General features: G+C 42.5%; 1 protein-coding gene across 1 annotated transcript in view; it reads left to right on the top strand.

Annotated features, from left to right (window-relative positions):
* usp31 (ubiquitin specific peptidase 31) overlaps positions 1-13,644 on the top strand; it is a 94,588-nt gene that overhangs the window by 63,309 nt on the left and 17,635 nt on the right. The window contains exons 6-13 of the mRNA XM_078558441.1: positions 5,095-5,224; positions 5,819-5,999; positions 8,238-8,349; positions 9,933-10,030; positions 11,632-11,709; positions 12,402-12,531; positions 12,957-13,076; positions 13,414-13,639. Coding sequence (XP_078414567.1) covers positions 5,095-5,224; positions 5,819-5,999; positions 8,238-8,349; positions 9,933-10,030; positions 11,632-11,709; positions 12,402-12,531; positions 12,957-13,076; positions 13,414-13,639 — 1,075 coding nt within the window. The remainder of the gene's footprint in view (positions 1-5,094; positions 5,225-5,818; positions 6,000-8,237; positions 8,350-9,932; positions 10,031-11,631; positions 11,710-12,401; positions 12,532-12,956; positions 13,077-13,413; positions 13,640-13,644) is intronic.

Here is a 13,644-nt window from a genome sequence, read left to right as displayed (position 1 = left end):
GTGCTTTATTGGTCTAATAACTGATCTCAGTTGGTAACATATTTGTCTCTTGAGTTATAAGGTTCCAGGTTTAAGTCCCACACCTGAGCACAAAACTGTGTGCTGACATTCTAGTATAGTACCGAGTGAGTGCTGCATTGTCAGAGGCTTGTCTTTCAGATGAGATCTTAAACCAAGGGCCCATCTGTCTGCACGAGTGGATGTAAAAGATCCTATGGCACTATTTTGAAGAATAAGAGAGTTACAGACGAACATACGAATTAGGAGCAGGGGTAGGCCACTTGGCCCCTTGAGCCTGCTCCGCCATTCAATAAGACTGTGGCTGATCTGTTTGCAACCTCAACTCCACATTCCCACTTACCCCAATAACCTTTCACCCCTATCCCTGGTGACCTGGCCAATACTTGTCCCTCAATCAACTTCACAAAAAACAGTTTATCTGGTCATTATCACACTGCTGTTGTGAGATCTTGTTGTGCCCAAATTGGCTGCTGGGTTTCCTACATTACAACAGTGACTATACCTCAAAAGTACTTCATTGGTAGTATGGTGCTTTGAAAGGTCACGAAAAGCACCATATACATGCAAATCATTTAAAAAACACAGATTGCTGTGAATGCACAGTAAATGTGTAAATCCGATTTTTTTCCCCACATCCTGATGTGGCAAACTTTGTACTTATTTTCTGATGTTTGTATTTCCAGCATGTGTAAGTTTTGTGCCTCGCCACCTGCCCCGCCTCTATTTGCTCTGGATTTTCCAGATTGTATTCCTGTTGTTCTTTTGTTAGTACCGCTGTAGCATGGTTTGCTGTGCCTTCACTGCTGTACGTCCAGGAATTGTGCAAGGGTCACTGTCTGCACTGTAAAATTGAATTATGGATGGGTTGGGCGGAGAGCTTCCTGAGGAACAACCAATTAGATAGTGAGAAAGGAAATAGGCTGCAGTCGGAGCAGACTGCAGTATTCTGTAATCTGACAGTTGAAAGCAGTGCCAAACCTTAACACTAGAGGGCAAGAAATTCTGCTCTTCAGCACTGTTTTTCTAGCTGACAAAATACCAGGAATTCTTCAGCAATCATTTACAATGAGCACTGCCTGTAATTCTTGGAGCATTATTTTTCTAGATGTCATCGTTGTTTTTGCTCGAGGAGAGGGAGGGGAAAAGAATAAGTAAAAAGAGCTGCGCTTGATTCAATAATATATATATATTTGTTTTATTGTACCCCTAACAGCTCATAGCTCTCACCTCCCTTCAACCACAGTTGTTTCCTTTGAGAGATTTCTCACCACCCAATCAATTGAAACAGGAACCTTTCTCTACTTTTGACACTGCACCCCTAACCACGATTTAAACATTGAGCACTGATAACCTAATTGGTGAGTGCGTAGGGGGAGTTATTGAGTCCACCTGGGGTTGTCTTTTGAACCATACCTTTCCAACAAGGGTCACTATTAACTGTTTTTAAGACAGTGGCCGTGATTATTGAGACCCAACAAGAGAGAGATGAGGATGACCTTGTGGCTTCTTTCTTTGCTTGCCCTTCTGGCTGCACAATAGCCTTTTTAGTTTTCTGAAGTCTTTCACACTGATACCATTTCCTATCCAGTGCTGCTGATCTCAGTGTGTTAGATAAGCTTGACCTAGCACTTGCTTTGCTATGTGCCTTTACCACCCCACCACAATCTACGAAGGACCCTCACACTTTCCTCTTGGTTGCCTTAACAGAACTCTTTGCAATTGCTGCTTTATTTTCAAAGGGGAATGGCATTCTCTCGCACACATTCTCCAGAAGGTTCTGTTAAACAGATGCATTCTAAATGAGAAAGGGGTGTGGTGGAGTGGTTCTTGAAGAGCAGGTTTGTCGTTGTCTTTTGGTTTTCCCATTTTACGTGAGATTCCCACAATGCTAATTGATCACCCTTTCTACCTCCTCCTGTCAGTCACCCATTCTTCTTCCAATCCTGCTGTGTTGAAGTCTCTCTCCACTGCATCTTTCCACCTGGTCTTAGGCCTTCCTCTTCTCCTTCCTCCTGACAGTGCCATCCCCCATCACTTGCCTCACCACAACAGATGACCACACCATTTCAATCTCTTCTCGACTACTTTCTTCGATGCTCCCACAATCTTCACCAATGACCTGATGCGCTGGTTTGTGATCTTGTCTTTTCTCATTACTCCACACATCCATTTCTCAGCATCCACACACATCTCATTCGTATCCAGTTGCCGTTTCTCTCTTTTTGATGTTGCCCAAGTTTCTACACTATATAACAGGGCCAGTCTCATAACTGTCTTGTAGATTCTTCATTTCAGTTTGTGATACTTTTCTATCACATAACACTCCACTGCACTTCTTCCAGTTACTACAACCAGAGCTAATCTGTTGCTTAATTTCCATTTCCATGCTTCCAACTTCTGCCACCATTGACCACAGGCACTTGAAACTGCTCTCTTTTTCCAAGTCTTCAACCATAATGTTCACTCTGATCCTCTCCCCTTGACTCAAAATGACAGTCCATATAATTGGGTCTTTGGTCTACTGATCTTCATACCCCTGTTTTCCAGTGCTTTTTTCTAATTCTTCATGTATGCAGTCATGTCCTCATCATCCTTCCAACATAAGAGTTTAATTCCTCAGTAGTTTCTGCAATCTTGAATGTCTCCCTTTCCTTTGAATATTGGTACCAAAATGCTTTGTCTCCATGCCCTTGGGATTTCCTCATCATAACATAATTGAGTAGCTTGTTCAGGACCTGAACCTCATATTCCCCCAGGCAGGCCCATACATAGTTTATCTTTTGGTCCTACTGCATTGCTGCATTGCTTTCAGTGCTCTACTGATTTCTTTCAAATTGATGGCAGTTATCATTTCTTGATTGGCAGCTACCTCTTCTTTGTTCTCAGGTTTTCTCCATTCATAAGCTAGTTAAAGTATTGGCCCCACCTCTCTTTCCTGTCACTAAGGTTATGCCACCTACATCCTTGACTGTACGTGTATTTCCCACATCTTTTCAAACATATCTCTAGCAGCTGCTATTTTGAAGATATCTTTTTGTCCCTCTTGACTTTCATATATTTCTTCTGTGGCCAGGGATCTTTGACTAGCAATCATTTTCTTTGCATTCTGTTTTGCCTTTTTATTCTGTTCTTTATCTTCACTGAGCCCTGACTGTCTCCACTTCTTTAACAGTTCTTTCTCTTCTTTTAACTAAAGCAAAATACTGCGGATGCTTGAGATCTGAAATAAAACAGAAAGTGCAGGAAATGTTCAGGTCTAGCAAGCAGCACGCATGCAGAAAGAAACAGAGTCAATGTTTCGGGTCTAATATGGCTCTTCTTTGGAACTCTTCTCGAATTCCTGAGAAACTCTGCTTCTTTCCCCTTTTTTCCTTATACTGCACTTTGTGTTTTTATTCCACCATCAGGTTTCTTTTCCAGCCTTTCTCCTCCCTGATAATCTTTCAAACACTTCTTCACCAGTTTTCCTAATCAAATCTGTCACCGAGTTCCACCAACCTTCCAGTGTTTGTCATAATTTCTTTTATTTCTCTTTGCTGTCTCTTCATCTTCTCTCTGAATTCCTCCTGCAGTGCATCTTTGAGCTTCCACTGCCTTATGTTCTGTCTACCTCTTTCTGCTGCTGTTTCGTTTTCTTTGCAATTAGCTCTGCCATCAGCACATATGTTGTGTGGTCAGTGCTTTGCTTGGGAAGCCTTTGCAGTTCTTTGCTTCCTTCGCATGTTCTTTTCTAACCATGATGTAGTCCAGCAATGTTTCTCTAACACCACTGTTGTAGGTTACAAGGAGGTGTCTGTTTAGTATTATCAGTTGGTATGACATGGCAACACCAGGACCTTGGCTCCTCCTTCATTTACTGCTCCAAGTAAGTGTCCACCATGGATAACCTCTCTGTTTCTCCCTCCACATGTCCAATTAGGTCACCTATCACTGCTTGGTGTTGTTTAAATTGTGCTGTCCATCTGCTCCCAGAATTGGTGCAGAACAACTCACCATGTTCCACATTTCACCCCTGATTTCTAGCTTTGCTTTGGTAATCCTGTCGCTGATTCTGTCCACTGCCAGCACCTTGTCCATTGCTTCCTTCTTTAGTACTATTCCAACATCATTTCTTCTCCCACCTTGGTGGTAAAGTTTATATCCACTACCGATTTCTCTTGCTTTGCTGCCCTTCTGTTGTTTCCTGGAGACCCATGATTTGTATTCCCTTTCTCACCATCAGGTCAGTTCCTTCACCGTTTCTTCCTATCAGGCTACTGACATCTAGGCATGCTATTTTGGGTTTGGTCATCTCTTCACCTCCCCTTTGGACTTTCTTGTTTAGCTATCCTTGTCCATTGGATGGTAACCCTTGCCCATTTCTCTCAGGGTTTGGACAGGGACTCTGAGCTAACCCTGCAAGTGATGCGTAAACACGAGGGTCTTTTCCATTCATATCTGCTATCATTTGGATTTAGAAGATGGTTTTACGGCTGGATACCCTTCCTCCCCATTTATACAGGCCTGGAGCCTGGGTCCAGCACCGAGACACGCTGGAAGAGCTATAAGTGCTGTCTTGTGCTGTATGTCTCTTACTTGTGAGAACTTGCTGTGCATAAATGACAGCTGAAGTCACCCACATAAGTGACTGCACTTATGAAGTAATGATTTGTGTGTAGAGTACTTTGGGATGCTTGGGAAAGATGTGATCAGATGCGACATCAATGTAGAGTCCTCAGAAAAGCCAGCAGCCTGTGCTGTGGCCTCGTGTTAACTTGGAATTTGGTTCCAAATGCACCAAATTGATTAAATATACAACTCTTGCCATCTGGTTAAGAGAGACGGGACTTTCATTCCATCAACTTGTGCTGCGATCTAATCCAGGTCTACAGAGGTGACTGACTGTATGACCTGACTGTTATCACCCACTCTGAATCCTGGGCTATTCAATTTGAGCAAGCTAGGGCTTATTGTGTACAGTTTGTCACTGGGGGGCTACTGTGCCATGTAGTCACTGAGCCAGTTGTTTCAATGATTTAAAACTCTTGAATCACATGTTGTGCCTTCATTACTTAACTCATTTTTTTGTTTCAGATTGTTCTAACTGAAATTTATTATGATGGATTCCATCGCACCTTCAGTGATGTTGATGCCCTGGATACTATTCTTGAAAACGACTGTATCTATGCTTTTGAGATACCCGATGTCTACATTGGTCAAAGAGGTATGTTTGTGTCCAAGAGTTAAACCACAACACCTAATAGCTTGTTTTTGTAAAGCTCCAGTTAGATAGACTACCTATATTTGTAGTGTGGCTGTGTGTTTTTTCTAGACAACCTCTGTTAAGTAGATAGTTGAGAAATAACTTGTTATTTTTCATGGATTTTTTTGGGTGGATTTTCTGCTCATGAAGTATTTAAGTGCAGAGAGTGGAAGAATTCGCCATTTCTCTCACCATGTTACAACTTTGAGCCCTCCCAGGTCAGTTACAGTGGCTGGAAGCAGTTTAAAGCTCCCCCTGCACTGCCCCATCAAACACTCCCAGGATGGGCACAGCATGGGTTAGATATGATTAAAGCTTCCTTTCCATTGTCTCTTAATCTGATCTTCACAACAGTACTTGTACTACACTATTTCCCATACCAGCTATGCCCAAGAGGGAGTGTAATGAAAGGAGCCCCTTGGCTAAAACAACTTGCTTCCATTCTGTGATCAATCTCTCTCTGTTACAGATTATAATTTTGATAATTAACAGCTGTCTTAGTGTTTAGTAAACCTGCATGTGTTTTTAATTGTCTGTTTCTGTATTTGTTCTCAGCCATGCTTACAAACATAAATCAAAATAACCTGAAGTTCAGCACTGATCACAGGCCCACAGTCAACCCCCATGGAGGAGTGAAACAGATCAAGGTGGAGAGAGTGTACAACAGGGGTTTGGGGTATGAGAAATGGATGTTGCTGGTGTGTAACCAATGCTGCTCTGGGCAGCAGGCTAAAAGGTAAATTATCTTGGGAATGCAAACTGAAATGTTGATTTATTTTAAATTTTTCAGTAATTGAATATTTGTGATCACTAAGTTGTAGGGTAGTAGTTTTGGGGGATGGAATTGTTAGTGTGCAGTTGTTTAAATGTGTGGTACCAATGAGAACATGTGCATAAATGGTGCATCTCTCACAGCAAAATGCTGGAGATGCCTTGAGTCTGTAAACAGCTTCATTAAACGGCCAGTTACTGGTTAATAATCACATTCCGTAGATATTGCACAGGATCCAGGATTTTAAAAAAAACCCTGCATTTTTGGAGACCATCAGTTTGTATGATTCTGTTCGTTTTTGCCAAGCACACATTGTCCGTCCCCTGGGGCAGCCTGACTGTCAAGTGTTATATAACTAGAGTCGCTTGGTACAGCACTTGAATATTGTTGAATATAGAGACATGTTGGCGTAGCTTTTCATCTTGCACATATTAGGACAAATGCAAGAATGCCAAATTTCAAATGATTGCTACAATTTATACCACAGGAGAGAAGGGGTGCTGGTTGGTTGGCAAATCGACTCTGGCCGAGGCGTTGCCATGGCGAAAGCAACAGGGAAACCTTAGGCTCCCCATACTTGAACATGTTCTTCTGGCTATTGTAATAGGCGGAGTACAGCTCAACTAGCCTGCGCTTGCAAAGCCCAAAACAAAATATCATTCTGCGATTGGGCAGCACTTGGTGAACAATCCTGAGTGCGATAATAGCTACACTATCAATCAATTTAAGATAATCAATCGAGCTCATTATGTGGTTCATTTGCACTCAATAGAAGCAACATACATTCGTATGCAGGGACCTGTTCACTGCAAACAAAAGGAATATGTTCAAGCCTTGTGCCTTTTTTGAAAACTTTGATGCATGGGGAACCTATAGTTCTCCATTGCTTTCTCTGTGGCAGTGCCTCGGCCAATCAGAATTGACTTGCCAACCAATCAGCAACCTTTTCTCCTGTGGTAAAAATTGCTGTGATTTGAAATTGGGCATTTTTGTGTTTGTCCTGATATGTGCATGATAAAAAGATTCAGCAACATGTCTCTCTTTTCAGCAATATTTGTGTTATATAACTGCTTGATAAATGAGGTGTTCTGTTAAACAAGAGAATAGGTAAAGCTTGGGTCACATACTGAGTGGCAGTGTTCAGCAACCTCTTGTTTTGGCATTGAATCTATATCCTTCAAAGTTCAATTGATGTATATTAATTGTGTTCCTGATTGCTTCATTTCTGGCCAGATCTGAAACATAGGCTGTAATACTGAACAAAAAAGCTCTATAGCGTAAAGCCATACCAACCCTTTTCTGACAGTGATAATTTACCCTAGACTGAAAGCTCCCAAAACCTTCAGTTGAGTGGAGGTGACTATTGATGCAGATGCTGCTCTATGTAAGTTTAAGTTTAGACCAGATGAATGTATGTGTGGGCATAGGTTGAGAGGATGGGGATTGTGATCTCTTAGAATAGGACACTTCTAGTCTTGGGTTGATAAATGGCTCAGTTGAAGTGATATGCACCAGGTGGTGATGGGGGGATGGGTATATAGTTGGGTCAGTCCAGAGGGAGCAGTGAGCTGCCCCTGCCTCCACCCCACAGTTGGCCTAGAAATAACCTTCACCAGCTGCTGTGAAGTGTGGCCAATACCATCAATAAAACTAAGCTGAAAGGGTTTTTGACTGACAAGGTTAGATCAAGCTAATATGACTATAATCCATTTAAATCCATTAGTTCTTTTATCAACTAGTCCTATGTGTCAATATTGTTGAATTTTTTTTAAGGCAACTCTTAGAATTGCTAACCGATGTGGAAATTTCCTAGTCCCTTGTGGATGCTGTGGGACCAAGCACACAGGCTACTGTCCACTTTTTGTAGCATGTTAACACCATACTGGCATTTTCAGCCATTTTCCATAAACCCACAAGCTGATTTGTTAATTTAATTCCGAATTCTAATCCTGTAATTTTGTTGGCAGAATGATTAGTGAAACCAACCTCTATCTATGACTTAATTAACCAATCCAGTAAACTGATTAACACAAAGTGCAGCTTGGTTACAGACTTGAGGTTAATGGCTTAGAGGAATAAAAATTGAGATTAAGATTTTGCGCTGACTTTTCAATGAGTCCTTGAAATTTTGTCATTAAATATCTGACTTTGTTTTCAACTGTTTCTCCTCTCTCCAACTTCCTATTGACACCTGTTTTCTAGGTTTGGTCATCCCTTTGTGCTCTGTTTGGATCGTAAAATAACATGGGAAGGGCTGCAAAAAGATATTTTGGAAAAGATGCGACATCTCTTTAGGCCAGGGATGTTCGCTGAGGTAAGGGAGGCTGTTGAGTCCCAATGACCTAGAGAGTGGCTGTTTAAAGGAACACTCTGGGAGAAGTAACAGCACTAGCACAGGATCCAAGATCAGCTTTGTACCATTGATCAGCCTTACTTGTGGAGCATTTAACTACTTCAAATTGTAGGGAAAGAGGGTAGAAAGACACCTTTCCACACGCACCTTCAATTAAATTTGGTGGTTTGGTGTGTCGGATATCCTGCCAATTTCATACTAATTTCCAGTTGTTGTCCAAAGGCAAACTCTGCTGCTGTAGCAAAAGATATCTTTGTATTGTTACACAAACAGAAATGGGGTGCTAGCAAGTGAGCAATACAGAAATATGGGGGAGGGGGTGGTGGGGACGGATGTAGCATTGTGGAGCAGCCGTGTACCTGACCCTAGAAAGAAATCCAGTGAGGTTGGGAATTTTGTGAAAATCTCAGTGTGGGAAATCAGAACATAATTCAAGATTTGTAAGTTTAATAACTAAACAGGTGATGTACATTTAATTATAATTCAGTCAATTGGAGGTTGTGATGTGTACCAATAACATGGAGCATTTAAATATTTAAAGGCTCTCTTTAGTAATTGAAATATCTACTATGTAGGCATTAGTGAGATTGGTTGGCAAAGTAATATAGTTTTGATGTTTAGATCTTGTTGCTGTATCTATGTCATCTGTAAGCATCTACAAAAAATTGTGGCTCGGTTGCTGCTTTTCTTTGGCTTTCCACATTGTGTTAAAGGTAGAAATTGCTTGGTAGGGCTCTCTCTGGCAAATGGTTACTAAGCATCAGAGTGTTGGGAGGGAGGGCTCTCTCTGGCAAATGGTTACTAAGCATCAGAGTGTTGGGAGGGAGTTACTGGGGTAAATTAATCTGTGGTTAAGCCAATCTGTTTAATGGCTTGAGTTTTGCTGCTGTTAGATTTGAATATGCATTACTGACGTTGTTAGTTGGTTCACTTTATCTATTGCACCCTTCCACACTGTGGAGATTTATGAGGCCAATTAGCAACAGAAGACTGAGTTATAAGGGAGAGTTGGAAATACTCGGGCAATTTGAGCTTGGAAGGTGGTTTCTAAGTAGGGACCCTACAGTGTATATGATAACAAACTGAATCAAAAATGTAAAACTGAACTGTAGCATTCAAGAAAAGGGGGCAGAGATTCAAAGTGGTGATAGGAAAATATAAGACTGATGTCAGGAAGTTCATCAGAGAGGCGGAGAGATCACTTAGCGAAAGGAGAAATTCCTGATGTTCTTGAACATGTATTGTGATGGGGGGAGTAGATGGGGGGTAGGGAGGGGTGTGGTGGAAGGTGGAGCTGTAGATACTTTCTGGAAGGGTAAGCCAAATGAGTTTGCTTCAAGTTTCACATTAAATAAAGATTGTGAAGACTAGGAATCGGAAACTGAAGGGTTGGGAAAATGCAGGGGCAAAGAACACAGAAAAGATAAAGGTGGTGCAATTTGGGACATAATCCTGCTATACTGCAACTGTCTGACTGTGAGATTTTACTGACTCCCTACTGACTTGTGTTGGAGCCGCTCACATTCTCTTTGCTCTTTCCCTAGGTTGGTCCCTTTAGTCTGCGAGTGCTTGGAGGTGGCATGGGGAAGTCATACCTTTCACCCCAAGAAGAGTATCCCTTATGCCAATTGGCAGCAGAAAGGTAATTCCTCACTTGGTGTTTCTTTCCCGTTGTGTTAGCTGGATTCTTCATTGGAGTCCAGAGCGGGGACATAATGAGCTACGTCCTGGAAATGGGCGTTTTGGGCCAGTTTGGCAAACAATGGCAGGGAATCTCAGAATAATGGCATTCACCAAGTTAAAGTGGGTAGTTAAAAGTTCAGTAGTTGGAGTGAGATTGAGTTTGTTCTTTATAGTATCAGCATAATGTTCGCTTTAAAATTTAAGCAGTATAAAATTGTACGGTTCCTTGTATAACATTTAAAACAAAAAACACTCCACCAGACTCTTTTTCTTAGACACCCCACCCTCAAAAGGCCTGTTTTTAACACTCACAGTTACACCCCACCTTGGTTACAATGCCCAGTATGTACTCAGCCAGTGTTGATTTTAATATGCCTGTGTTGGATCAGTGTCCAGACTATGAATACGGGTACATTATCCAAAATCTGACTGTCTGAAAACTGGAATTGCCCAAAAACTGGACATTTTTCTTTCTGGAGATTTGTGCGCCGCTCCAGGAACAGAGTAAGTGCAGGAATGGAGAGGCCATTCTTGGGCTGATCCCAGAGGATGGAATCAGCAAGAGTTGTGCATGCAGGGAACCTTAGTGCTTCAGTTGATAAAGGCTATTCATAAATAATTCTAGGTTCAATTCCCAGTCTTAATTAAATCAGCTGATCTGGGAAGGTGTTGCTATAAGAATGATACAATTGGCCTCAGCACCCCTGACTACAAGAACATAAATTCAGCCAGTGTGTTCTCTCCTAGCATTTGTGGCGGTTCTCTGTAAATTGCATTAATTAAGAGATCCAGCAATGTAAAAATTGGGGTGTGGGTGGGGTTTCTCTGCAGGCTGCATCAGCTGAGAAGTTGTGCAGTGCACTGGTGAAAGGATACGGCAGTGACCCAGAAGCTGGGGATGTTCTCGAGGAGCTGGTTGCAGCGGTCTAAGTATGGCGTCTGCAGCTAGCTGTATTTCCGCTCCACCTGCAGGATCTCCTCGTTCAGCACCTGTCACAACTGTATTTTTAGTGATTAGAATGATGGTTACATCCTTTTAATGTTTAACGGTAGCTTTCGTGTAAACAATGCTGTAGTGAGAAGGGAGAAGGGAATCAATCATACACACTGCTGTTTGTCCCACCAGCAGACAGTTCAAATCTGGCATGGTCTCAGCCCTGAGGATGCCAGATTTTGGACATCGGATCTGTACTACTGAATCTGCATATATAAAAAAACCCACTTATTGCTTGGGTGATGTCAGCTTGGGTTAAAGGCACTATTTAAATGCAAGCTGCTGTTGAGACTTCTCTAATGATTTTCCCTGATATGTTCGCTATCCTAGAGACCGCAGAATAGGAATTGTTGTGCAGAGTTTATTTATAAATGCGACATTGGAATGGCCCCAGGGCTCTGGCTGTACTGAGGCTATGACTCAATGCTAAAACTAACTGAGCTTGTAGATTTTCTATCACCATCTGAGGCTTGGGGTTCAGCCCTAAAAGTGTCTAAGGGCGAACCAGAGCCAAAATGTTTGTATGTCTGTTTGGTTTTACCTTAACCAGATGTCCTCCATTTCAGAGCATGGAAATCCTGCAGACCTGGTGGACCCCAGCACATTAAGATCATTGTGGAGTGGGACAGAGATACAAAAGAATAGTAAGCATTGTAAACGTACTGTATTTCTAAGCTGGTTTAGTTTTCTGTTCACATCTTTCCATGGTTTCCTGTGCATTAAGACAGGTAGCAATCTGATCCAGTCAAAGCAAAATACTGCAGATGCTGGAAATCTGAAACAAAAACAGAAAATGCTGGAAAAACTCAGCAGGTCTGACAGCATATGTGGAGAGAGAAACAGAGTTGACTCTGGACGTATGGACTCAAAACGTCAACTCTGTTTCTCTCTCCACAGTTGCTGTCAGACCTGTGTTTTTCCAGCATTTTCTGTTTTTGTTTAATCCAGTCAAAGTTTGGGTCTTGAGAGCAGGATATCATGGTGATTTTTTTCAATTCATTAAGAGTGTATATGGGAAGGGGCAGAGGAAGACTATTCCCAATATGTTGCCCCTTGCTGTCAGGATGGTCATGGAGCAGTGTCTGGAGAGTAACTTGTAGGAAAGACCATCCTACTTGTAGGAATGACCATTATACTTAATTGGGTGGATGTGAGCTAGTGAAGGTTAGCTGCTGATTATCCTGTTAGGAAGTAGCTTGAAGTTCCGAGGCTGCATGGGTGGGTGCTGGGGAAGGGGAACATTCCAGAAGATTCAGAATAATGTACCAAAAAAATGCTTTTGCATTCTTTGATAGCTCTGGTGTCCAAACTTAAAGTTCCCTTGTTTGGTTTGCAGCTTATTTGGGAGCGCTGAGGATGAGTATGTGCCAGATTCAGAAAGTGTTCGCCAACAGCAGCAGCTTCATCACCAACCTCAGACCTACAGCTTATCCCAGTGCTTTCACCTCTACACCAAAGAAGAACAGGTAAATTCAGAGAGGGCATCAACTCTGAAAAAATACTAGCATGTGTGTGTGTGTGTGTGTGTGTGTGGGGCTGAGGAGGTGCATGTGTCAATGTAATTGGGTGGGGGGGGTTTGTGTGTGTGTGTGGCTGTGGAAGTGTATGTGTCAATGTGATTGGATGGGGGGCTGGGGGGGATGTGTGTGTGTGTGTGTGCGTGCGTGTGTACCTCCTTGCACCAAAGCAACCTTGTAGTGCTGTGGCCAAAGACAAATTGCAGCGTTGCAGGTTTTACAATTGGTATAATTGCTGATTTCTACATTCAGACAGCAAATGGTTGATCATAAAAGTCTGGAGTGGCTGAATGACCTGCTCCTGTTCCTATGTTTCCTATCCTACCTTTAGATTCTTGTTGCAGTGCCTTTTCTGACTATCTTTTGTTCAACAGCTAGCACCAGATGATGCCTGGCGCTGTCCACATTGTAAGCAGCTTCAGCAGGGCAGCATCAAGCTGAGCTTGTGGACACTTCCTGATGTTCTCATCATCCACCTGAAACGCTTTAAACAGGTGAGTGCTTTAAGAGGGGTTGGGGGATGTGAAAGCACCGTCCTTGCTTCTGATTCCATTCAAGCTGTCACGGGAGGGGACAGATATCAGGCAGCCCTTTCTGATGCGTGGTTTATGGTCTTTGTTTAAATAATGTTTTGGTCAGGATGGATTTCCTATACAGTGTTGTGAATCAGTAAATCTGGTACTTTTAAAGTGGGTGCTTTATACAGCATTTGGTGTTTGTTGTATACAGCATCCAATGTTTCATGCGGTCGTAATTCCCTTGATCTGCTATTTACTGTGTAACTACACATCTTTGTTTTAAACAAACATTTGGCCTGTCTTCCTCCAACAGGAAGGGGATAAAAGGACCAAGCTACAGAACCTGGTGAAATTCCCCCTCACAGGCCTGGACATGACTCCTCACGTGGTGAAACGCAGCCAGAGCAGCTGGAGCCTTCCTTCTCACTGGTCTCCATGGAGACGTCCCTATGGGCTTGGCAGGGATCCTGAAGACTACCTTTACGATCTGTACGCGGTGTGCAATCATCATGGCACCATGCAAGGAGGGCATTACACGGGTAGG

The sequence above is a fragment of the Cetorhinus maximus genome, chromosome 15, assembly GCF_964194155.1.
Source record: "Cetorhinus maximus chromosome 15, sCetMax3.hap1.1, whole genome shotgun sequence".
Lineage (NCBI taxonomy): Eukaryota > Metazoa > Chordata > Chondrichthyes > Lamniformes > Cetorhinidae > Cetorhinus > Cetorhinus maximus.
Note: the sequence above shows the minus strand (reverse complement) of the source record. Positions and strands in the feature narration are given on the sequence as shown.